Genomic DNA, 26,522 nt, shown 5'->3' on the forward strand with positions numbered 1-26,522 from the left:
AAAAAGTTTTCATGAGTATGTCGTTGTGAGTGTGTGTGTGTGTGTGTGTGTGTGTGTGTGTGTGTGTGCAGGCGCACAGGCAATGTGGGACTGTAGCCCACCAGGCTCCTCTGTCCATGGAATTCTCCAAGCAAGAATACTGGAGTGGATTGTCATTTCCTTCTCCAGGGAATCTTCCCCACCCAGGGATCAAACCAGGGTCTCCTGCATTGTAGGCAGAGTCTTTAATAACTACACCACCAGGCAAGCCCAGTTCTCCCTAAGTGGTGGATAAGGATGAGTTTTATTCTCGAAAATGTTTTACATTGGCACTTACAAAAGGTTTCTACGGTGATATATCACTTTTGTAATCAGGAAAAGGGGGTTTAAAATAAACAATATTTCAGTGATCATGATCATCACCTAGCATCCCTTGGTCCCCTCAGCACTGGGGGTTGAGTCAGAACAGTGGGATTGTGGAAGACCAGGAGCCTACCTTCTAAGCATCAGACTCCCCACCTCATCCTGCTCTCTGACTGCAGGGAGCAAACCAGCAGGTGTTCGCCTTCATCACTGTGATGAGGGCAGGGAGTTTCCCCATCGCCTGGCCTCTTTAGCTCTTAGCTGTTGAACAGCAGACGGTGACATTGGCAAGTGTCTCTGCGCTGCCTTTCTGGAAGATGTCGTTCCCGGTAACACTTGAAGTCCCCTTCGAAAGCAGCTGTAGAAGTTACCCTCTGACCATAGACTCGGGCAAAGCTGAGCCTGTCCTGCATATGCAAAATGGGTGCTGCTGCTGCTGCTAAGTCACTTCAGTCGTGTCCGACTCTGTGCGACCCCATAACCGGCAGCCCACCAGGCTCCTCTGTCCCTGGGGTTCTCCAGGCAAGAGTACTGGAGTGGGTTGCCATTTCCTTCTCCAATGCATAAAAGTGAAGTGAAAGTGAAGTTGCTCAGTCGTGTCCTACTCTTCGAGACCCCATGGACTGTAGCCTTCCAGGCTCCTCCATCCATGGGATTCTCCAGGCGAGAGTACTGGAGTGGGGCTGCCATTTCCTTCTCCAGCAAAATGAGTGCATTTCTATCTAATGGACTGTGTGCATCCTTGCTTAGATGGCCTGGAGGCGTGGAACATCAGCACATGCTCAGGACTCTGACGTGTCTTCATGTGTAACTTGATACCTGACTTCTTGGTTCATTTAGACCCCTGCCCTTGTATTCCTTTGTCTGCTCTGCCCTTTCCATTCTCACTGCCTGTCTCTGTCGGTCTCTTTCTGTTTCTTCCTCTTTCTCCCACTTCCCTCCTCCACCCCCCTCTCTCCACCTCTGTCTCTCCTTCCCTCTGTCCTTCCTGTGTATCTTCTCTCCTTCCCTCCACCCACCCAATAGTCCCTCCCTCCCTCTCCATCTCTCTCTCTCTTTCCCTCACACACACACACACACCTTCCCCACTTGCATCTCCTTTCTGTGGTACCTATTTTTATAAACCTTCAAGTCATTTATGAGATGAGGCAAAATATCCATAGATACAGGTTAAACAAGATCGCGACAGTGAGTCTCCTCCTGCCCCATCAGCTCTGGGGAGTAGTGTTCCCACAGACAGATTAAGTGTTCCTTTTAATATGTTTCTGTTGCCCTGACTCTTCACCACCAAGACCGTCAGCGGATTCTAGGCTTTAGTATCACAGAGGAGCTTAGAGAGCTGGAAGATGATCGGCTCCAACAAGGGTCCCTTTCAGGAACCCTGTTGTTTTACTCTTCTGAGAGGCCTCTTGTCTCTCTCCATTGTTTCCTGTGATACTAGCTTGGTTCTGGTGATGAGTGCCCATCAGAATCACCTGGAGGGCAAAAGGTACTGTATGTCAATTCTGTCTCAATAAACCTGACTTTAAAAAGAAAAATCACTTGGGCTGGGCAGCTTGTCACACGAATTCCTAGGCCCCACCCCAAGGATCCTAATCCCTTAGTCTAGGGTGGGGCCCAGGAACTTGGCTTTCTGACAAGCTGCAGGGATGTGAAGCTGTCGGCCCACAGATCACACGTGAAGGAGCCTGGCTGTGAGCCCTGACAAGGGACTCGCAATAGCCACTTCCAGGGGGTTGTCTAAAAGGCCTTTTATAGAGCTTATCAAAAGCCTTTTTTGACATCTAATCAAATCAGATCCACTGGTCTCCAGTCCCTTCGTCTCTCCGTATTTGCCCCTTGACGAGTTTAGTGAGCACAGAAATGCTGGTTATGTGACCGACAGCAGACCCTTTCAGCCTCGACTTATCATCCCAGTGTCTGCTGTCAGCAAGTGGCCAAGCCACTCGTGAACCACTTGGGCCCAGGACTCGCAGGTAACTGTAATCAGCCCCCGTGTCCTGGAGGCGACTGCTGGGCAGGGATGTGCTGCAGGCAGGAGCAGGGCTGGCCACCTGTCCTGGGTTGCCCCCTTCACCTGGCTTTGGGCTTCTCTGCTGGTCTTCACATGTGAAAGTCACTGTCTTCAGTGACCGAAAGACATCCCCGGACTTTTAGTTGCACTGCAGTGAACTTATCAAGATTCCCAGAAGAAATATCAATAACCTCAGATATGCAGATGACACCACCCTTATGGCAGGAAATGAAGAGGAACTAAAAAGCCTCTTGATGAAAGTGAAAGAGGAGAGTGAAAAAGTTGGCTTAAAGCTCAACATTCAGAAAATGAAGATCATGGTATCTGGTCCCATCACTTCATGGGAGATAGATGGGGAAACAGTAAAAACAGTGTCAGACTTTATTTTTGGGGGCTCCAAAATCACTGCAGATGGTGACTGCAGCCATGAAATTAAAAGATGCTTACTCCTTGGAAGAAAAGTTATGACCAACCTAGATAGCATATTCAAAAGCAGAGACATTACTTTGCCAACAAAGGTCCGTCTAGTCAAGGCTATGGTTTTTCCAGTGGTCATGTATGGATGTGAGAGTTGGACTGTGAAGAAGGCTGAGCGCCGAAGAATTGATGCTTTTGAACTGTGGTGTTTGAGAAGACTCTTGAGAGTCCCTTGGACTGCAAAGAGATCCAACCAGTCCATTCTGAAGGAGATCAACCCTGGGATTTCTTTGGAAGGAATGATGCTAAAGCTGAAGCTCCAGTACTTCGGCCATCTCATGCGAAGAGCTGATTCATTGGAAAAGACTCTGATGCTGGGAGGGATTGGGGGCAGGAGGAGAAGGGGACGACAGAGGATGAGATGGCTGGATGACATCACTGACTCTATGGACGTGAGTCTGAGTGAACTCCAGGAGTTGGTGATGGACAGGGAGGCCTGGCATGCTGCGATTCATGGGCTCACAAAGAGTCGGACACGACTGAACGACTGAACTGAACTGAACTGAACTGAACTGAACTTATGGGGAGAGGAGGAGATTATATATTAGAGTGGTTTGGTCACATGTGGGGACTCATTAGCATCATGGGATTGTGGGTGCTGATAACAGAAGAGCTAACAGTGAGCATAGTACTTAATACGCTTGGCCTTGCTCAACCTCAGAGCCACCACGAGGCAGAGGACTTGCCGTGTCACAGAGGTGGAAGCTTAGAACAGCATCCAGGCAGCAGAGGCAGGACCCTAATCCATGTCCTTCTGCCTCCTCAGCCCAAGGTCATGACCTCTAAGGGCTCTGCATCAAGGATTCTGCTGGTTTTTTTGTTGTTCAGTCGCTAAGTCATGTCCAACTCTTTGTGACCCCATGGACTGCAGCACGTCAGGCGTACCTGTCCTTCACTATCTCCTGGAGTTTGCTCAATTTCATGTCCATTGAGTTGGTGATGCTATCTAACCATCTCATCTTCTGCCTCCCCGTTCTCCTTTTGCCTTCCATCTTTCCCAGCATCAGGCTCTTTTCCATTGAATCAGCTCTTCACATCAGGTGGCCAAAGTATTGGAGCTTCAGCATCAGTCTTTCCAAATGAATATTCAGGGTTGATCTTCTTTAGGATTGACTAGTTTATTCTCCTTGTTGTCCAAGAGATTCTCAAGAGTCTCCTTCAGCACCATAATTTGAAAACATCAAAGCTGTGCTCTTTAGGCTCTGTTTTTTCCATCAGGATTATGAGTTTTCCACAATTGTGATACTTCTAGAAGCAAATCATAAATAGATAGCAACATGAGTTTACTATTTCATGATGGTTGAAAATCTTACAATATGAAATTGGAGTTTAATTCACTCAAAAACACAAGCGCTCCATGCAACATATATCCCCCCACCAAAAAATATATGAGAACGACCTACTCCCTAAATGCCCAAACACAAATATGAGAACCTTTTGAAAGATGCAGCAAAAACATCTGTCATGCCATCTTGAAATAGCTACCTACTGTGTCTGAAGGGTTGTTTGGACAAAACAGGGCTATTGGAGTCTAGTAAATCCCTTTGGGCTGGTCAGTAGGTGACGTGTGGTTCCTTACAGTGCTTCTGAGCAGCCTGAGAGGTCTAATGATGCCCCAAGCTCCTGAGAGTCACAGAGCTCCGAGTGGACCCGACTCTGTTACCTCTCCCCACCGCCACCCTGGCTTTCCCAGCCCTGCCTGTGCCCCTCCCAGGTGGGCTTGTATACATTAAGTCATCTTCACGGCATGATCACAACTGATCCCACCACCGCAGAGAGACCTTGCCGCCATGTTTCTGTAAATCCTTCCCAGACTTCTTCAGGTCTAAATTTCTGTGTGTTTGCATAGAATCATACTATACAGACCACATTGGAAATGCACTACTCTCTTACAGTTATATATCATGAATATCTTTTTGCATCATAATTCTTCCTCAGCATCAACTGAACGGTTAAATAGTACTCTTCTGTAACTTTCTTCAGTTTCCTGCCTTTAAAACAGATTTTTATGGAGGCTGTCTTTTAAAAAAAATGATCTCTATCATTTTGCAAAAGTAAAATTAGGTCGTTCTTGGGGAATAGGCTTTAAATAGTAAAATTGCTGTGATATCTCTGAATTACACTGAGGCTTTTGGGGAGACTGTTTTGTTCCCTACAAAGCTAAGTAAGTAAAGCCCCCTGGAAAGCTCACAAGCAGGTTCTGGACTGGCCATTAGATAATTCATGAGAGCTGAGGAGGAGATGCTGGTAGGGACTAGACACCCCAACCATCCGGGCTCCTTCTCCAGGGGGGTGGGGACCGGTGGGATGTCTTGCTGTGCCTTGAATCTGAGCCAAATGTCTTCTCTCTCCCCAGCAGACCCGCCCGTGGCTGCAGCTGTGGTGTCCCATTTTAATGACTGCCCAGCTTCCCACAGTCAGTTCTGCTTCCATGGAACCTGCAGGTTTTTGGTGCAGGAGGAGAAGCCAGCGTGTGTGTAAGTGTCCCTTGCGGTCTGCAGTGCTGGGGCTGCAGGCATCCCAGCCACCACTTAAAACAGCATGGACCTCCACAAGCCGTGCCAGAGCCGCCTGAGAGCCCTGGAGCCAAACGTAAAGGAGAATCAGAACAGTGGGCCGAGGGACAGCTTGCTTCAGCCCTGCTGGGCCCAGCCCAGAGGCACTGAGGCTGGATTCCTAGGACGTGGAGCCTGGGTGTCTGCATTTTTAACAAGCACCTCAGGTGGCTCCTGGGTTCAACAGAGTCTAAAATTTCTTGGATTCAAGTGAGGTTTTTCCTGTTTTTTTAATTGAAATATAGTTGATTTGGGCTTCCAAGGTGGCTCAGTGGTAAAGAACTTGCCTGCTAATGCAGGAGACACCAGAGGTGAGGGTTCCATTTCTGGGTGGGGAAGATCCCCTGAAGGAGGAAATCACAACCCATTCTAGTATTCTTGCCTGAAAAATCCTATGGACAAAGGAGCCTGGTGGGCTACAGTCTGTGGGGTTGCAGAAGAGTCAGATATGGCTGAGCGCACCTGCGTAGTTGATTCACAGTGTTGTGTTAGTATAGGGTGTGTGGCAAAGCAATTCAGTCATGTACTTATATATATAATACATGTATTCTTCTTGAGATTCTTTTCCATGATAGGTTATTATCAGATATTGGATATTGTTCCTTGTTTTATACAGTAGGTCCCTATTATTTACCCATTTTATATATAGTAGTATATATCTGTTAATCCCAAACTCCTAATCTTGGATTCAAGTTTAATTCACTACTTAGAATTTTTGGAGAGCAAGACACTGGGTTGGATCCCTTTGAGTGGCCAGTATCTCTGAGATGAGGTCTGTGCCCTCCGGCATCTTTACTGCACAGCTAATAAAATAAGCCAGAAGGACACACAAAGGGTTGGTGTGCCTGATTGGCAACAGGACAGAACAACTTGGGAACAAAGATGGGCATAGCAGGCCCAGCATGAGGCGGGGCAGGGGTGGGGGGTGGGGGCAGGGTGCAGGGAGGGTTGCTTCTTAAAATATAGCTGAGCCCACCCATACCCACTGAATCAGAAATCTCTAGGAATGGGACCCAGGAGTCACATTAGTTAAAAGCCACCAGTGATTACAATGGTCAGCCCAAATGGGCAAGAAAGGCACATAAGTAAAGGCTTCTAGAGCAGCTGTTGGACTTAGGCTGACGGGGAAAGCAGAGAAGTTACTCCAGGCCTGGACACTCATGCATCCCAACCCTTTGCATGCACTTCCGGCTTATTTTATTAGCTGTACTGTACTGTTATGGGTCAGTGCAGCCACAGCAGGGAGGAGACAAACCTGCAGGTGAATTGGAGGCCAGGGCCTGTTGGAAGTGAGCCTTTATTCTCTAGCCAGTGGGAGCCATCAGTTTGGGAAAGGGGTGTTTTAAGAAAGTTAACCTGTGCATGGTGGAGTACTGTAAGTTGGCCCTGTAGTCAGCCTTGGCACTGTGGACATTTGGGGCTGGGTAACCCTTTGTTGTGTGGGCACGCCTGTGTGGCTGAAGGATATTAGCATCCCTGGCCTCTACCCTCCAGATGCCAGTACCACTTCCCCCCAACAGTCGTGGCAATCAAAAATGTCTCCAGCCATTGCCAAATGTACCCTCGGGTGGGGGGCTTTGTGGAGGAGGCAAAATTGTCTTCCACCCCCTTTAAGAACCATCCATCTCTACGAAAATGCCATTTTTATAGGTGGAAAATGGAAGTCAGCAATTTCATATGATCCAACCTAATAGTACCAGTGTGTGTGTGTGTGTGTGTGCGCACGAAGTCACTTTAGTCATGTCCAACTCTTTGTGACCCTATGGACCATGGCCTGCCAGGCTCCTCTGTCCATGGGGATTCTCCAGGCAAGAATACTGGAGTAGCTTGCCATACCCTCCTCCAGGCGATCTTCCCAATCTGGGGGATTGAACACACGTCTCTGGCATTGGCAGGTGGGGTCTTTACCACCAGCGCCACCTGGAAAGTCACTGGTACTGGTAAATAATACTACATGTTAATAAAAAGCCAGCGTTTATTGAGCTTTGCTTCATGCCAGTCACTGTTCTAAGCACGATCCATGTGTTAACTCATGTAATCCTCATGATGACCCCAGGGCATGGAGAAGTTGTGCCCTTATCACAGAGGAGAGTGCACATTCAGACCTGACTGGTCTGGCTCCTAAAGCTGCTTTCTTATCCACGATGCTGAAGGGTGTCAGAAGAGTAGCCGAGGGAACTGGGAGAGCCTGCCACAGTAAGTGGTGGTGGGTGGGACTCTCCTTTTCCTGAGGTACAGCTGTGTGAGACTGTGCAGTGGCCCCTTGGGGTGCCTCTGGGCCTCACTTGGAGGGGCACACTGGCCACCTTCCTGCAGGAGAACTGGATAAGGCCCCAGGTCACATCTGCAGAGCCAAGAGCCCTCCTGCCCACCCCATAAATGCAAAGCATGCTGATGACAGCAGTCACTGTCATTCATGATTACCACTCTTATGAAAATACACGTGGGAGCCTTGGGGACTGATGGGGCTGTTTTTGTTACTTGCCTGATCATTGTGGAAAAACACTGGCCCTGAAGGAAGTGTGACTTTTTAGCCCAGATCTCAGGAAGTCTCCAGTGCAGCAGGTAGAGGGTCTTCTCCCTTCCAGTCATCTCTAGTGCCAAGACCTCAGGCTACCCCCGGCTGTGCGATGAGAGGGTCTTCTTTGGAGAGAGAGGACAATTCTGGCCAAAATTGTGTCAGAGGTTAGTGTTTCCACCAGATCAGGGGCTGTTCTAAATGTTGAGAGCTGGCAGCCATGAGCCTGGGTCAGCAGAGACCCAGAGCGATACCTGTGGCTGAGCCCCATTGGCTGGTGGAAGCCTTCTGAGAGTGGGACGTGGGGGGCGCTCCTGTTCTCCTCAGCCTGGGTGCCAAGCTCTGCTTTTGACTCAAGGAGATCATTGTCCATCACATTTACATGCCATTAATGTTGGTTTTCTGGACAGCTGGCCATCTCTCTCCCCACTCACACTGTAACTATTACTATAAATAATAATAGTAAGCTCTGGGTAAAAACTGTAACTGTGTGCCAGCCCCAGCTCCACGTACAGTGACTCATGCCGTTCTCTCATCCTTCCTCTCAAGTAGAGATTCTTGCCCTTATTGTGTAAATCAGAAGGCTTAAGTTCAGAGAAGTTAGGCAACTTGCCCGGAGGCCCAGAGCCCATATACAGTGGAGCTGGGATTCTGCCCCATCAGTTCTAGCCCCCAAACCCATGTTCTGTTTTGCTGCCCCGGAGGACACTCTTTCTGCCTCAGCCTCACAGAGTTCACCTCAAAAAGCTAAACTTTTGTTTCCAGGAAAGGTATTGACACTGTCCCTTTGTAGACAAACCTTCCTCCAGGGGAACATCAGGGTCATTCCCAACCTGGTTGCCCTGTGCACAGACCCTCAAGGATTCCTTGCAAAAGTCTATAGAATCCCCTTTTGCAGTATGGGGAAGCTGACCATCTCTGGAGAGGCATGGCCATGCAAGACTTTACTTCGTCTTTACCTCAGTTTCCCCACTGGGTCTTGGCGGCCTAGGGGCGGTATTCAGCGCACAGACGTGTTTCATGTAGCGATAAATGAATCTGAATTATTCTTTGGTGGTTTTAATTAATTGCTTGCATTTTGGAAGTCAGGTTTACAACTCCAAGCAGACACCCAGCTTCTCTGGAGCACAGCCTGCCCTCTCCAGTTCCTCAGTTTCTACCTCTGCCCACTGCTCCCTGACACCGAAGCTGCCGCCAGTCCACCATCCTGTTGCCCTTCTTTTCTGCTCACAACAGCCAGCTTTGATCATTTCTGTTGCCACATGAGCCTCGAAGCTTGCCGAGGGCAGGACCATACCTTATACCTTTTTGTACTTTCAGTACTTAGAAGAGTGTTCTAATTCATTCATTGCCACTAGATCAGAAATTCTGAGTCTATGCAGAGAAAGCAAAGCCTGCTGTTCCTGCCCTTAAGAACCGCCCTAGCTCTGGGGGAACTGACACACTCATCCTAGTCAGTAAAACTCACAAACCTTGAGGTTCAGGGCATGTCAGTCATGGACTTACAAGGAAAACCCACAGGGGCCAAAGATTATAGTCTGAAAAGAGGGAGTTCTTTCTAAAATACTGTAGGCTCTTCAGCTTTGTTTTCCATAAGAACAATAGTCTTTGGGTCTCCAGAGTTAAAATGACATCTCACACTAAAATATGAAATTAAGAAAAAAGTTAAAACAAATAACTAGTCAGAAATTGCCAAAGGTAGTGAACATCATCCTGAAATATTTATGCTCCACATGAACCCTAGATTGTATTTTTTTGGTCTCTCTTTAATAAATCCCTGCTAGGTCCAGGGTTGGGGAGCCTGGTGGGCTGCCATCTGTGGGGTCGCACAGAGTCGGACACGACTGAAGCGACTTCGCAGCAGCAGCAGCAGCAGGCACCAACCACTTTAGAAAACAAATAGGTGAAGAACTTCCAAAGGCAGTTGGTAAAACCAGAGAAATGCAAGGTTAGGACTCAAGCACCATTTTTTCCCCTGAGGCAAATTCGGCAAAGCGTTGGTCTGGTGTTTGCAGGAACCTTCAAACAAAGGAAAACAGTTGAAGGAAGCCACCCAGGGGACAGGTTTTCAGGGTTCCAGCGTTGGCAGCCAGTGGCAATTCGCTGAAGTGTCTCACAGTCCAAAATGCCCCTCGGTGACTGAACTCCCTGACTTTCCCACAGCAAAGTGTGAAAGCACATTGCTGTCGGCCAAGGAAAATATTCCACCTGGCTCTGGCCACAGAGCCATCCACTGGGATCTGAACAGTCGAACACCCAGGGCGGGGTGACCGCCTCAGTAAGCCCGCAGACTGCCCGCGCAGCCGAGAACATGCCTCGGGAGAGACCAGGGCTGGGGGCAGTTTTCCTGCTGGTGCTTAAGCCACTTCATGTAGGTCTATCCTCTCAACAGCCAGCAGGTGGTGGGGTTAGGCGGAGAAGTTAGGACATCGCCCAACCACAGATCTAGCGGAAGTGCACGCCTTCTCTCTGCCCTCACCGGAAGCAGATACTGAGGGTCACACACCAGGCAGGATCACCCAGCAGTTAAAGGCATAGGTTTCAAGGTCAGACAGACCCAAGGGACTTAGCACTATTAAGCCTCAGTTTCTTTGTGTATAAGACGGGAAGATGAGTATTTCTCAGGATTGTAAGGAGGCCCCAGTGACCATAATGCACGTAGAGCTTTTCCTGTCCAAGATAGGAGCCACTCGCCATGTGAGGCTATTTAACTTATTTAATTAAAATTTCATTTTTCAGTCTCGCTAGCCACATTTCAGGTACTTACTACCTCTGGGCAGCGAGTGGCTACTATATTAGATGCCACACATACAGACACTGTTTCCATCATCACAGAAAGTTATTTTTAGATTTATTGTTTATTGAAATAGAGTTGACTTATAGTATTGTGTTCATTTCTGCTGTACAGAGTAACAGTTATGTACATGCATATATTCTTTTTATATTCTTTTCCATTATGGTTTATCCCAGGATATTGAATAGAGCTCCCCGTGCTATTCAGTAGGACTTGTTTGCCTATTCTTTGTGTAATAGTTTGCGTCTGCTGCTGCTGCTGCTGCTGCTGCTAAGTCGCTTCAGTCGTGTCCAACCCTGTGCGACCCCATAGACGGCTACTAACCCCAAACTCCCAGTCCATCCCTCTCCTACCCACTGATCCTTGGCAACAGACAAATCTGTTCTGTCTCTGAGTCTGTTTTTGTTTCATAGATAAATTCATTTGTGTCGTATTTTAGATTCCACATATAAGGGATATCATATGGTGTTTGCCTTTTCTCCTTCTGACTTCCTTCACTTAGTGTGATAATCTCTAGTTGTATCCATGTTCCTGCAAATGACTTATTTACTTCTTTGTTATGGCTGAGTAGTAATCTGTTGCATAAGTGTGCCCCATCTTCATCCATTCACCTATTGAATTACTGCAGAAGGTGCTGTTAGAGCACTGGAGAACATTCAAGCCCAGTTCCCAGCAGAGTATAAGAGCAGCCTTCGTCAGCACCATCACCATGGTGATCAGTACATTGTTAACCATGACCACAGCTGAAGGATTCAGGTCCTGCTGAAGGAACAGTGAAAGTCGAGTAGACCATGTACCATGAGGAAGCCCCTACCCCCCCAGTACACTCCTCCCCAAGTGCCCCAAGCAGAGAGGTTATCAGTTTCAGTTTAGTCGCTCAGTCGTGTCCGACTCTGCGACCCCATGAATCGCAGCATGCCAGGCCTCCCTGTCCATCACCAAACTCCCGGAGTTCACTCAGACTCACGTCCATCGAGTCAGTGATGCCATCCAGCCATCTCATCCTCTGTCATCCCTTCTCCTCCTGCCCCCAATCCCTCCCAGCATCACGGTCTTTTCCAATGAGTCAACTCTTCGCATGAGGTGGCCAAAGTAGTGGAGTTTCAGCTTTAGCATCATTCCTTCCCAAGAAATCCCAGGGCTGATCTCCTTCAGAATGGACTGGTTGGATCTCTTTGCAGTCCAAGGGACTCTCAAGAGTCTTCTCCAACACCACAGTTCAAAAGCATCAGTCATGGCAAATCTTGTTCTTGAGGCCAAGAATGTGTCCTTAGTCACTCAGTCGTGTCCAGCTGTTTGTGACCCCTTGGGCTGTAGCCCACTAGGCTCCTCTTTCCATGGGGATTCTCTAGGTAAGAACACTGGAGTGGATTGCCATGCCCTCCTCCAGGAGATCTTCCCTACCCAGGGATGGAACCCAGGTCTCCCACATTGCAGGTGGATTCTTTACCTTCTGAGACACCAGGGAAGCCCATGAATACTGGAGTGGGTAGCCTATTCCTTCCCCAGGGGATCTTCCCAACCCAATAATCAAACCAAAGCCTCCTGCATTGCAGGAGGATTCTTTCCCAGCTGAGCTTCTGGGGAAACCCCAAGGCCAAGAATGGGTAAACCCAATACAAGTGTCCTGCGGCTCAATGTCCCCACTCCCACCACAATCCTGTGGATTTTCTCCATGGTTAAGGCAAGTTGGTATAAATATTTTTCTAAAACCTTAGTCCCTAACTTTGGTCAATTTGGTCCTTGGCCCCCATATTAAAGACTTTATCTTAGGGTCCCTGCCAAAAGCCTTGACTAGAATTCAGAACACTAGCCTCCAGCCAGAGAGTACATCATTGTTTATGAAGACAGTGTCTCTCAAGAGCCTTTAAAATGCTCTCATTCTTTTATTTACATTTTTAGCACTCATACAGCCCTTCCTTAGTGTCAGGCACTTCACAAGATGTTAACTCATTTAATGCTCATAACTCTATGAGGTAACTTGCTCAAGGTCACACAGGCATTAAGTGGAGAATGGGATTCAAACCCATGACAATTTGGCTCCAAGTCTATACCATGCCTACAATGCAGGAGACCTGGGTTCAGTCCCTGGGTTGGAAAGCTCTCCCGGAGAAGGAAATGGCAACCCACTCCAATATTCTTGCCTGGAAAATCCCATGGACGGAGGAACCTGGTTAGGCTACAGTCCATGGGGTCGCAAAGAGTCGGACATGACTGAGCGACTTCACTCACTCACTCACTATACCGTGCTTTGCCCACTTATGGGATCCTATCCTGAGGAAGTAATCTCAAACGCAAGCAAAGTGTGTACACAAAGATAATCCATTAGCATTATTTATGAAATCAAAATTGGATGCAGTCTAAATGGTAAGGGTTCAGTGAAGCAAACTCTGTATAAATTACTTTACAACCATTCCAAACAACTCCTGCATGTTTCTAATGACATAGTAAAATGGTGAGATATCAAATGAAAAATTGATACAAAATAATATTTTTTTTAAATCTTAACTATGTTAAGAAAACTATATAGAAGTACTTACTTGTCAGACTTTGAGGTGGTCAGGTGTGCAGTAATGTGGACTTTCTTTTTCTCTCCACTCTCTTATAATTTATGTACTTTCCAGTTTGCTTAAAACCATTATTTTTCTGATTAGATGATATTTTCCTTAAGAAGAAAAAAAATTGTAAGAGCACAGCTCTACATGCATTATCACCATTTCTTTAAAATTTTAAAAGGCACTGTGAACCAGGTGCAGAGGGGACTTAGGGGGAAAAACTGGGCAACTGGACAGGGCTAGAAGGTCTGAAAGCCCTGAGCAGAGGAGAAAGAGAGGCATGTTGTTCATCATTTAATTATTGTTGTTTGCTCCCAAGAAAGCACCAAAGCCACCTCCAGACTGAATCAGCACACAGCAGAGAAGGTCCCAGGGCCCCCTGCTTGGAGCGCATTGCCCCTCGTCTTCAGCCACCATGGCTTCTCAGCTCAGACAGGATCCTTGCCCATCCTGTGCTGCGCTTGGCCCTGTCTCTTTTTGGGCACTACTATCTTTTTAGTTCTTACTTGGGGAAAACAGCCTGTATATGATTCCAGAGGCTCATTTTCAAAATTATGAAGACAAACTCAGCATTCCTTGTGTTTGACGATGCTGCTGCTGCTACTACTGCTAAGTCGCTTCAGTCGTGTCCGACTCTGTGCAACCCCATAGACGGCAGCCCATCAGGCTCCCCCATCCCTGGGATTCTCCAGGCAAGAACACTGGAGTGAGTTGCCATTTCCTTCTCCAGTGTATGAAAGTGAAACGTGAAAGTGAAGTCGCTCAGTCATGTCCAACTGTTCGCGACCCCATGGACTGTAGCCCACCAGGCTCCTCCATCCATGGGATTTTCCAGGCAAGAGTACAGGAGTGGGGTGCCATCGGCAATACCCACTCTCAACAGATGAAATTAAATGATCAAATGGTATAAAAAAATGTTCAGGCTTACACATTTGCCATTCCCCGTGGTGACAGAATAATTCCTATTTTATTCAGATTCCTTTCTTAAACAGAGGTGCCGCATCTTGGGTTTCTCCTGCACCTGAATGAGAAGACCCATTGTACAGCTCCCACCCTGGGGAAATGCCCAGAGAGAGATAGGAAGAGAGAAGAGAGGGGAAAGGGGCAGACTTTGGAGTGTTGCGCTCGAGTCTATAGCTTAAATGACTGTTCTGCCTCAGTGGTTCTCAGGCCTGGCCACACATTAGAGTCACTTGGGTGCCCAGACCAATTGGTCAGGGGCATTTTCAAGGGTGTGGCCATGGCCTTGGCATTTTCCAAAGCTTCCCAGGTGATTCTGATGTGCAGCCAGGTGGGATCTGGTGCCTACCTGAGGTCGAGACAGCAGCTGAGTCAAGCGTGAGTATTTGTGACCAGGTGAGGTGATGCTTCCCCTCACTGTGTGATTTATGCTACAATAATTGGCATAATTAAGTCTAATATTAGTAGAAGCTTGGGAAATTTTTAAAAAATGTTTGTCACCAAAACCTTTTCTTGCCCCCTTTCCCCCAGTAAAGAGCAACTGAGAAGCCTGCCTATATATTACAGATGAGCGGTGGGGGAAAAACAGGACCTCTGTCCATCCCCAAACCAGCAAGTCTAAATTGCGTTAGAAAGTCTAACCCTGGCTGCCCGCTGGAATCATCTGGGAGCTTTAAAAATACTGATGTCAGTCCTTACTCCAGTCCTTACTCTGACTTAGTTGGTCTGGGGTGTGGCCTAGACATCAAGATTTTTTTTTTTTTCAAGCTCCCCAGGCCATTCCAATGTGCAGCTAGAGTTGATTTCACTGGTCAGCCTTCATGGTGGCTTTCAACTTTGGCTTCATCAGAATACCTTCAGCCTTTTCTTTAAGACACCCAGGCCCCATTTTCAGAGAGCCTTTGATCTGGGAGGTCCTGGGAAAAGCTCAAGTGTCTTGACCACAGGCTATTCTGCCTCCCAGTGCAGTTGGGCTGCTTGGTGCTAAGACTCACTACTCTAAGAGCTCACCTAGGCCGTGACCTAGAGTCTCATGTACTGGGTTGGCCAAAAGGTCTTACAGAAAAATCTTTTTTGCCAACCCAATATTTGAAAACAACTCATGTAACTCTCGTGCCTCACCAGGGAAGGTTTCATTCAGAAACACGCTGAGCACCCTATTGCAATGAGACTGGGGTTTGAGTGTTTGCAGCTGTGACCCTAAGGGGACAAAGAGGCATTCTTTTCGGCATTAAGACATTCGTAATGGGCTCGGACCTCCACTGGAGCATTTCTGAGGCAAGGCTGGTTGTGAAGGGCCCAGCACTCACATGTTAGGAAGAACAAGAAAGTCAGCAAAGTGTGACTCAGTCTGGGGGCTGTCTTTCCTGGTGAGTTAAGATGGCATTGCTTGGGGGCATCTTTGCAATTTGCTATACCCACAGCAGAAAGACCTCTTTACAGGGCAATCAGCAGCCCATCTTCCCTTTTGCTATGTGCTTTATGAGTTTGCCATTGAATCAATATCCCAGAGTATCTTCCAAATCAATTTGCATTACACTAGAAAGGTCTCCTTCACAGTTAAGATCTTTAGTTTTTAAACTCTAGAATCCACTCCCCACCCTCTTTCCCCATCTGTAAAACAAGGTAAATAGCAGCCCAGACCTCACATGCAGTTGTTATTGTTGGGATTAACAGAGGTGATTCATGTAGGAGTTTAATGTTGTAATTAGCACTAGGCTCGCACTCTTTTATTTAAATAGGATTTCTTGGAGTCCCCAGCATTGATTTGTTAGTTCATAGGGTTTCCAGAACCAAGCAGTTGAGACAGTTGAGGAGATGTTTGAATCCTCCTCTCCCAGAGCCTGTGGGTTAGAGGAGTTTAAGCTGGGTGAAATTGCCTCTCCTATGGCCTGAACCTTTCATAAATGGCTGTGCAAATCATCATCACACTCCCCTCCCTAGGAGGAAGCAACACCAACACCCAGCTACAGAGAAGTCTCATTGACTTGGCCACAGTTCCTGGTTAGACATCTAACAAAGCCCAGGCTCCCCAACCCTCTTCTGTTCAGTGATTCACCAGAAATTTTGTAGAGCTCAGTCTTGCCTGCAGGAGCCTAGAGGCTAGCCTCCAGTGAAGCTGGCAGGAAGGGCAGTCACAGAGGTGGGCATAGTCCTAAGGGCCTTTAGGGAAAGACAGGCCATAGAGATCCATGGAAGGAGCTTTGGAAAATGGATGGATGGACGAATGAATGAGTGAGTATTCAAATTATATCTTCTTGGAGAATGTGGTCTTTGAGATGGAGTTTGAGGAAGGAAGTGAGGAATGGTGTCGTAGGCAGAGAAGGTAGCAGGAGCTGAGATGGACAAGGGGAAGGTAATCGTTCATCACGAACAGGTGTGTCCTGAGTGTCTGAGCTGCTGGCACTAGTTTAGTTGGCACTGGGGGGCGGGGGACTGATGGGTTGGCTGAAATCTAAGTGACAGAAGATAAAGTGGAGGGGGTACATTAAGGTCCTGCAGATATGGGGTGTTGGATGCTAAATGAAAGGAGGAGGAAGCCCACCACCCAGGTGAGAGCCATCAGGGTGCAGAGTGAAAACTCAGAATGGCTGGAGGGGGCACCCTTTGCAACATTCTCTGTAGACACTCACAGCTTCATTTGTGCATCACCTGTGCCTGCTGTTTATCGCCTCTCAGTCTCAAGTTCAGTCCACGCTTTAGCTTTCTCCTGGTGGGAAGGGACCAGTGCCTTTGTCTTCTCCCCCGCCTACAGGGTGAGCTATTTCCTGACTTTGGCCTTCACGTGATCCTGTTATTAAAACCAACCAAAAAAAAAAAAAAAAAACCAAACCTTGTCCCTGTTTCATAACCCCCCCAGTCATCTCCCTCCCAGCCTGAGCCTGTGAGAGCCTGTGCTCTTATTCACACTTCCGTGGTCCAGATCCTTTTTCAAGCAAAGTCTTCTTGCCAGAGCTCCCGCATCTTCTTCCTCCCCAGAGCCTGCTCTCTCCTTAGGTCTGTGGAGAACCCTGCATTGTTAGACCTAGAACCTCAAATCTCCTTTACTGTTTCAAGATCAAGAGCTTAATCTGCAGTGTTTTTATCCCAATCCCAGATAGTATACTGGGGCAGCAGCCTGCTGAGTGAGCTGGAATCCAGACCCTGGGGTCCACAGATCTGGGAATGTGTTTCTCTCTCTTCCTTGGCAGAGTCTGGCTCTTTGCAACCCTATGTAGCCCACTAGGTTCCTCTGTCCAAGAAATTCTCCAGGCAAGAATACTGGAGTGAGTAGCCATTCCCTTCTCCAGGAGATCTTCTCTTTGACCCAGGAATTGAACCAGGATCTCCCACATTGCAGGCAGATTCTTTACCTCCTGAGCCTCCTTGGCATGGTGGTCACAAGCAAATGACTTGACTTTTCTGTGCAAAGACTAAATGAGAAAACATGGGTCAAATGTAAATTAATCTTTAACTGAAAGCAAGTACCTGAATTCAAATTAAAAATGCCTTTAAATGAGGTACATAACGATTGAGCTTTGGAATAAAGAGCACCAGTGGGAAATTTTTCCATTAAGCAGCCTTAGAGACCGAAGCTGTATGCTCCAGTATCCCAGGCTGTGGCCTTAAGCAGCCGTTTTTGCAACATCTCCTGTTTGCCTTAAACCCATACAGTACCTGTTCTTTTAACACTGAAATGATTAAAATTTTGTTAACATTGAGCAAAAGCTATGCTCCAGGAAATACCCTGTATTTATCCTGTGACTCCTGGCATCTGGGGTCTGGAAGCCCAGGTTTAAGGGAATCACAAATGTAAGCCCCCCGGGGCTTTTCAGGTCCTACAATTACGGGACAGTGCTGCTGGTTCTACTCCAGTACATGCCCCTGTGCGCTGGATCGCCTGGTAGATGCTTGCAGGACTAATTAGCCCTGACCAAGAAGATAAAAATCAAGCCATAGTCTTTGTCTCCTGCTGGTTTAGCGTGTTTTCTTTCTCTCATCACTGGGAATTCTGAATACACACATTTAGTTTAAAAATAACCTGGTTTTTTATGAACTGCCAAAATGAGCTTCATGTCCTAGACACATTTGCTGCCTTCCTCACTCCCCCAGGATCTGGCATAGTAACCATGATAACAAAGTGCTTCAGCAGCACCTTGCCTCCGCAGATGATAAGCTGATGAGTTGCCCCGTTCTCCAAGTGAGAGAAGCCTGTGCGGGGGAGTTGGAGCGATTTTACCGACACCTTTGCCTCCAGTAGCCAGGGCTGGAAGGCCTCCTTTGGGCTTTTTTGTAGGGCCTGGGTCTCTGCAGTCCAGTCCTCTTGGGGACCGGGGCGAATGAGACCTCTGCGCGGAGCGTGTGCTGATGTCCCTGTCTTCCCCAGCTGCCACTCTGGGTACGTCGGTGCACGCTGTGAACACGCAGACCTCCTGGCCGTGGTGGCTGCCAGCCAGAAGAAGCAGGCCATCACCGCCTTGGTGGTGGTCTCCATCGTGGCCCTGGCTGTCCTCATCATCACATGTGTGCTGATACAGTAAGTCTTCACTGCCCCTGAGGCCGGGTCCCCCACCTGCCTCCCTTCACAGGGCCATCTGCAGCACTCCCAGATAGCAGGGCCACCTCGGCAGTTTACTGCTGTGATGTCTGATTGGTGTTAGCAAAGCGAAGAGGGATTTTGGTGAAAGCTGAGCGGTATGAAGGGCACACAGCCCGGGAGATCTCCAGCAAATGGGCCTTGACTGGAAAGCAGAGCCAAAGGCTCGGAGCCTTCACCATTGTGATGGGGCTGTGCAGGGGTTCCAGAGGGAATTGGAAAAGGCTCCAAGCCTCCTGTGTGCAGTTAACAGCCACACTTCCTCTCTGCAAATCCTAAAGCCACTGTTGCTGTTACTCCCTCTGCTCTTCCTCCAGACCTCAGTTGCTGCCTGGCATCTTCCAGGAAGCCTTCCGGAGCCCCTTTCCGGGTGTTCTTAGCCTCATTTGCTTGCCTATATCTTCCGATTGGGTTGCTCTGCAAAGGGATGGACCCAAGGGTTGTATTTCCAGTATTGGGCCAGAACACGGGCCCGATGTTTCCTGGAAATATGGGTAGCAGGTGCACTGAGAGGATGTGTTTGCCACTACCAGAGAGCATTAGTCTACGGAAAAGGATCTGAAGCCATGGGGCTGCTTGGCTCGTTCTTTCATTCCTTCCGTGGGTCCATGCAGTCTGCATACAGTCCCTGCTTTACTGCTTGCTGGCTGCTCCTGATGGATGACCCTGTCCCGAGCCCACACAGCCCTGCCAGCCTGAAGTGGCTGTTTTGGCCCAGTCCTGACAGTGGTTCTAAGTGACCCAACTGCTGCTTTATGGAGCAAACAGCTGGGCCACTGGGGTAGGGGTGGAGGGTGGGGAGTGACTGGTCCCCGCTGTCAACTGGAGCCTATTTGGCCAACCCAGAGAGGAGCGGCCACATAGAGCTGATCTTTTCGGGTGGCCAACAGATCCTTCTGCAAGTGGCCCCAAAGGCCACCTCCTTGCAAAGCCCTCAGCCCTGTGCTGTGATTGTCCCTCTGGACGCTCCAGGGGAAGGATAGGTAGAGCCCGGAGCTGCCCAGCAGGCCCCTCCAGCAGACACTGCACCAGCTGGGCACTCCTGCCAGGCTCCTACCCAGGCCGTGTTCTCTGCACCTTTGCAGCTGCTGTGAGGTCCGAAAACACTGTGAGTGGTGCCGGGCGCTCATCTGCCGGCATGAGAAGACCAGCGCCCTCCTGAAGGGAAGGACTGCTTGCTGCCACTCAGAAACAGGTAAGGAGGCTGCCTCGAAAGAGGACTTTTCCCTCGGGAGACACTGTTGGGTAGAGAAAAGGGCCGCCTGCCTCAAGTCAGGGCAGAAGTTCTTGGAGGGTGAAGCAGAAAGAAGGGAGAAAAAGAAGAGGACACTTATCCTACCAAGTCAGATTCAGTTTATTCCAATGTGTCTTTTCTTCAGAAGGTGGCTCTGTTATCCTTACCTGTGACCATGTGGCCTTTAACAAGTAACTTAACATCTCTGAGCCTTGGTTTTCTCATTAAAAAGATGTCGTGCAAATTAAATAAGTACTGAGATAAAGAACCTGGTGTATCACAGACTGGAGACACACAACAGACATTCTTTCTCTTTCTCTTGAGAAATCATCTTCCCTTTCCCAGCAGTGAAATGAGAGATGTGGCTTCTAGAAGGTCTTGAAGGACTCTGAACTCTTAGAATCCTGTGATCTTCGTTCAGTTTACCATTGTTCCATGAATATTCTCTCCAACATCCGTGAAAAAGATTGGACATCTGGCTAGGATGCCAGACTCACATCTCCAGAGCCTTCTCCGAGCATCCCTAGCTCCAGGCTCCTGGAGTCAAATAGCGAATTAATCCAGACAGGCTCTGAAAAGTCACACATGAATGAGTTTCTGGAATGCTTGTTTGACCAGAAAGACTCATAAATTTAGCGTTCCTTTTTAGGAAGTGGTTCGTCAAGAGACAATCACCCCAGCCTCATCCACCTGAGGGTGGCTTCTCTACTAAATAGTCAGCTCAAGGTTGTGTGGAGAGGGCGAGGAGAAAGTGCCTGCTTCACTCCTTAGGCCTCCTGGTGGTCTGACCTGGAGGGGACTGAAGGCAAGGGGCCGCCGTTACTTGATCTTCATTTCAAGAGCCATAGTAATTGTGCATGAGCAGTTCTTTTGATTTAGGAATGTGCTGATTCATTGATCCTTTCAGTAGTCTTGAGGAGGGTGTGGGTAAACTGAGTCTGCCAAAGACCTGTGTGGAAGGTCTGAGTCCCTGGTGGAGCTAGGAAGAGACCCAGGGCCTCTGAAGTCCCTACTCCCGTTTCCTCCACTACCTCAGGGGACCATGCATTGAGCTAATGAAGATAAACATTTTTGTTTGGTCTTTTAACACCAATAGAAAAAAATTGTGTATGGCTTTTTAAGAAAATTGATAGTACTTTTGTACCCTCAGTCTGCACCTTGGCAGAGTCATTTAGGGTGGAGTAAATTTCTTGTTAATGTCACTTCTTCTCTACCTGCATTTTGAGAGAATGTTGGCTTTGAACCCAGAGATGGGTCTGACCTTGCAGAGATGGCCACCAAGGCTAAAGCCCCTCTTCTTAAGATGATGGGTATGCTCCACCTCCAGGGAACCCAGGAGAGACCAGTGCAGGAAGATGTCCAGGCTGGACTGGACTCAGGAGCTGCTGGGGACTGGGTGCACCCTGCTTCCCTGTGACAGGCACAGAGGATACCCTCAGGGCCCACCCATTGAGAAATAAAGGGGTCTGTTCTTCAGTGGCCTTAGAGGAAGCCATTCTGCTGCCAGAGCCCTTGACTAGCTCATGAGCTGCCCACTAAGCCGCTGCTGCTGAGGGAACTGGCTGCAGACAGGGCTGAAGCACCTCCAGTTGAATGAAGGCCTTCAACAGTGTGTGTCCCCGTTTCCTTCTTTCCTTTGGTGCTGAAAGCACAGATTCAGGAGCTACTGCCCCTGTGGTCAAACCAGCAGAATGTGGACTTGACTGCCCAAGAGAACCCAGTGACTTGGGCTGGTGCATCCCAAGTTTCTGTCCCATGCCAGTTTTCCCAGCCTGGCTGGAGTGTGGCCTGCAGAGCTTAACCTGTTTTTCCTTCCTTCCAGTGGTCTGAAGAGCCCAGAGGAGGAGTTCTGCCAGGTGGCCTGCAGCAGCCAGAGGGAAAAAGGACTTCTTGAGTTCGGCGCAGCAAGGGCTGCCAGGCCTGGGCCAGCAGGCCTTTCCTTCTCTGCCTGCCGTCACTGTGCAGGCTTTTTGTCTTATGTGGGCCTTCCTTCAAAATTCTGTCCAGAACTCTGTCTGCTTGGGGTTATCCAATGTGACCTGGAGAAGAAATCGGTGGACCACAGTTTAAAGACTGGTCAGAAATGAATGGCACGGGGTGGACCTCCTATTTACCTAATGACCTATGTGCTTCGTCATCTGCATCCAGGTGTGTGTAGGTGTGTTCTGTCAGTTACGGATACCAGACCCGTCTCCCCACAATAGTCTCCATCGTGCCCAACACTGGAGTTCCTATAATTGTTACAGTTTTTTTTTTTCTTATCTGCTTATTGGGGAAAATGGTGAAAAAAAGCATCACTGCTTTTTGCTATATGAAGACGCCAGTGGAGGAGGAGCCTTACCAGTCCTCTGTCATGAAACCCTCAACCAGCCCAGTGTCTTCCGTGGACACATGACGTTGAGGACCTTCCTGAGCTGTCACCATCCTCGGAGATAATTTCTTATTTATTAGATGGATGATGATTTTATTTTAATCTCTTAAGTCAGTGTAAAATGCATAAAAGCCTTTCAGACATCTACATCAATGATCCATGTATTGCTGGCCAAAAAACTAGACTGATTAGAAATGTCTGGTCTCTTCGGGACAGCTAAAACTTTGGGGGGCGGGGGGAAGCACCAGGATGGGTGGAGATGGAAACAGAGGCAGAGTTACTGATGGGAGCAAAGATTGGGGTTCAGAGATCGTGCCATTTAATACACAAAACTGGTAAACGCCCTACGATACATTCCTGCTGAAAAGTTAGCAGATCTTACAGTGGAGACCTGGCACCTTATTGAGGAAGAGGAAGAGAGTCTGTGTGTATATCTACAAGGAGGAAACACAACAGTGACTACACCGCTCTTATTAAACCTGTTAACCTTCTGGTGGGCCGTCCGAGAATCTGCTTAGACGTAGAGCTTTAGCAGAGAGCAACAGGCATTTGGGGTTGCACCCATGAAAGGGGACCAGTCACTTATTTTCCATGTTGTTACTTGGTTGATTTGTTGCTTTATTTTGAAAAGGACAAATTGAACTTTCCTATTTATTTTTAAGCATTCGGAGAAATATTCCAGTGATTTTATTTTTCTTTTCCATTCAGGATGCTAGGTTTTTGTTTTTTGTTTTAAAACAAAAACTCTTAATAAGCTGCCTCCATCACATGGGTCTTGCTTTTCCCTCAAGAGAGAAATTGTTCTCCTGGGTACTCTCCAATCCAGTGGGCCTGCTTGTGGGAAACGCTGGTTCACTCCAGCTTCATGGTGGAGCTCATCCCTAGGAACTGTTATTAAAATTTGCAAACAGGGAAACAATGAAATAATTTGTAAACTCCTTATGTGAGGGAACTCTTATTCACTAATATTTGAAAAATGGGAGATCTCTACCTATTAACCCTTCAGTGTCTCTAGCTCTTCACTTCGTGAAAGGGACTTTTAAAATATGTCAAGTGAGCTTGAAATTCCTACCAGGTCATTTTGTCCTCCTGGAATTCCTCTGCCCAGTACGTCTATTTCAATGCATTTTCTCTGTGTTTCTTACAATTGAGAAAATTATATGACCTGTGTTGCAATTCTGGCACTTGTATTAAATGACGCTGCGCCCAAAGCACCGAGATTAGAAATGGGATCTGTTCACCAGCAGTGTGACTGACATAGCTTCTGGGGTCTAGTCATGAGAGAATATATGCTTAAGTTTGCATTCCTTATACAGGTCCTACAGCAGCGGGTCTGTGGGCTGGGGCTTCACCCCCAGAGACCCATGCAGTTGACACTGGTTTGTGGACCCCAGTTTGCCCTCCCTTTTTTCATTGGGCTCTCCTGAAAGTCTGATTCCAGTATAGAGAGACTAATGGAAGTGGAGTGGCATCATTGGTTTTTAACTTGAAATCACATATTTACTTTAGAACAATCTTTCCTCAGTCTTTTAGAGACTGTTTGAGGTCTGGTTGCCTTTAAAGAGCAAGAACTGGTGTAGAGAAAGTCTTGTGGGGTTTTCTCCACCTGCTGGATGGAAGGATCAGTGTCCAGTCTATAGGCATGTAAGAGCCTTTGTGGAAGGGTGAGGAGGTGAGAACCAAGAACCTTCTTGACCTCCTGTGGGGACTTCATACTTAGTGTCTGTGAATGTTCCAATCACACCTGCCGGTGCCCACCCCCGCCTTCCAGTGCTGATACAACCATGCAGTGCACAGGCTCAAATGTGTGCCACCCTGGGAGAGTTGGAGGCAGAGGCTGGGATCAGGGCGGACCTTTGTCCATGTCCAGGTTATGAGAACCTTGCTTCTTTAGTGATTTCTCTCTTAGAAATCAGAATGGCCACTAAGCATTGGATTGCTATGCCATTTGTGGCATTGGTACTTCTTTGGTTAGATATAAAAATGCCCCCTTTTCAGGTAAAAAATCATCTTCTAATCCAACTCTGTAGGTTCCCTGTGTTTCCTTGCTTTTTACAAAGCCAAGTTCATTATGATTAGGGACTGGTTCCCAAGATCTGACCTGGTGAGCAGCTGCACACCGGGGGATGGGGAACACAGCTGTTTCCAATATCTGTCTCAGGAGAAATGCAAAACCCCCATTTAAAAGGGGCAGGGGAAGGGAGAGACTGCTTCCAAATCTTCAGTGGAGCCTGAATTTTCCCACTGCTGTACAGGCTGTGACCTCTTTAAGCATGCTGGCAGGAAATGTCTTCTTCTAGATGGAAGGCTGTACAGCAGCCAATCCTGATCTGGAAGACACATCTGAACACATGAGGTAAATAAGCAAGACTTGAGCTTGCTATTGTGTGCCAGCAGAGGAGAGGGGCAGAATGTCCCCGGAGTCTATTTTCCCATGAGAGGAGACGGTAGAATTGACATTACCCCCACCCGCACTGGTGAGGGGGGAGGTGCACCTCCAGAGCTTTTGGGGAGCCTGGTCTATGCAGGTGGAGCACGTGTCTGCATCTTCAGGTTTCCCGGGTCCAGGCTGCTTCAGTGCACACGTACCGCTGGCTGCTCTTCCACCGGGTCCAGGCTGCTTCAGTGCACGTGGACCACTGGCTGCTCTTCCACCGGGTCCAGGCTGCTTCAGTGCACATGGACCACTGGCTGCTCTTCCAGGCCATCTTGACAGGAACCGTTCAGAGAGGCTCCAACACTGCTCGGGCGATCCTGACCCCATAGTGGGATCTGGGCTTTGATTTCTCCCAACCTGCTCAGCTGAGGAGGGGAACAGGGAGATGATTCAAAAGTCCAGGACCAAGGAGGACATCACAAAAACAAGAGGAACACATATGTTTGTTCTTAATGTTCCAATAGAAGACCTATTCTCTAGCCACTGATTTTATCAGGCTTTCTAAAAGGTCTCATGGTAAACACACACACAGTACTGAACACAATGCCTCTTCCTAGTGTAATAATACTGAAGTGTTCAACTTTTCATTATCTTATTAAAACAAACCTGATGCTTTTTTTTTTTTAAAGAACTTGTTACTCTGACTTCTGTATATGTTGCACTGAAAAGGTTAATATTTAATGTTTTAATTTATTTTGTGTGGTAAGTTAATTTTGATTTCTGTAATGCATTAATGTGATTCACAGTTCTTTTCTTTAGTATCTGAATTATACTTATTTAAAGGGTAGTGAGCAATATAAAATGCAGTTGTGTTTTTCAGTAATGTATATTGTTGTCATTCTGTACCTTGTTTGGAAGGATGAAGGAATGAACTCTTTTTTTTTTTTTTTTTTTTGCTAAATCAAGACTGAAGCTTTTCTTTCATGAGGTTGGGAGATGGCTGAAGTACATTAAGATTTTTCTCTGCAAATGTGAATGGTGTGGAAAAAAAATAGATGCTCTTTTGCAAAATGTGGGAATCCTAAAATTAACTTTAGTGGATCCCTATATGTTTGTAAAAACCAAATTCTCTGAAGTTCTTCTCAATAGATATTTCATTTACTGTATGTCCAAAAATACGCTTACTAGTGTGGAAGATGAAACAGACAATCCTTGCCCCAAGGAATCAGAATCTACCTGAGATCAATTGACGTGCAGAAAATAATTCCAGACTCATTCCAGACAAAATACAAATAAAGCCTGAAATTGTAATGTAGAGGAGTATGTGTGTTAATAGCTGTAATTCTCCACATGTGGACCCCAGACCAGCACCATCGCATCACCTGGGAGCTTCTAAGAAAGGCAAATTTTCAGGACCTACCGCAGACCTATTAAACTCTCAAGATGGCATGCCCTCTCTACCTTCCAGATGATTCTGATACATACTTGAGTTTGAGAACCGTGGTGCTATAGGATTCCAGGAAGGGCAAATTCATGTGGGCCTAGAATTTTTAGGAAAGGTTTTTTGGAGGATATTCAGGGGAAGTGAAATTTAACACAATTTACCCCTTGAACGCTAAGTTCAAGGTTAACGGCCATCAGGTAGTACAGTCTTGAGGTAAGACTTGCATTTATTTGGATCTTCTCAGCCTAGTTGAAGAAAAAAACAGGCCTGTCCATCTCCTTCCACGCCACTGCTCACACCCACCC

The 26,522-nt window shown here is 47.6% G+C and overlaps 1 protein-coding gene across 1 annotated transcript in view; it reads left to right on the forward strand.

Annotated features, from left to right (window-relative positions):
* Positions 1-21,959, forward strand: part of TGFA (transforming growth factor alpha) — a 108,342-nt gene extending 86,383 nt beyond the window's left edge. Inside the window, exons 4-7 of the mRNA XM_052648233.1 lie at positions 5,193-5,310; positions 18,582-18,731; positions 19,877-19,986; positions 21,848-21,959. Of these exons, the coding sequence (XP_052504193.1) occupies positions 5,193-5,310; positions 18,582-18,731; positions 19,877-19,986; positions 21,848-21,855 (386 nt within the window). The 3' untranslated portion in view covers positions 21,856-21,959. The remainder of the gene's footprint in view (positions 1-5,192; positions 5,311-18,581; positions 18,732-19,876; positions 19,987-21,847) is intronic.
* The last annotated feature ends 4,563 nt before the right edge of the window (positions 21,960-26,522 follow it).

Source organism: Budorcas taxicolor, chromosome 11, assembly GCF_023091745.1.
Source record: "Budorcas taxicolor isolate Tak-1 chromosome 11, Takin1.1, whole genome shotgun sequence".
Taxonomy (NCBI): Eukaryota; Metazoa; Chordata; class Mammalia; order Artiodactyla; family Bovidae; genus Budorcas; species Budorcas taxicolor.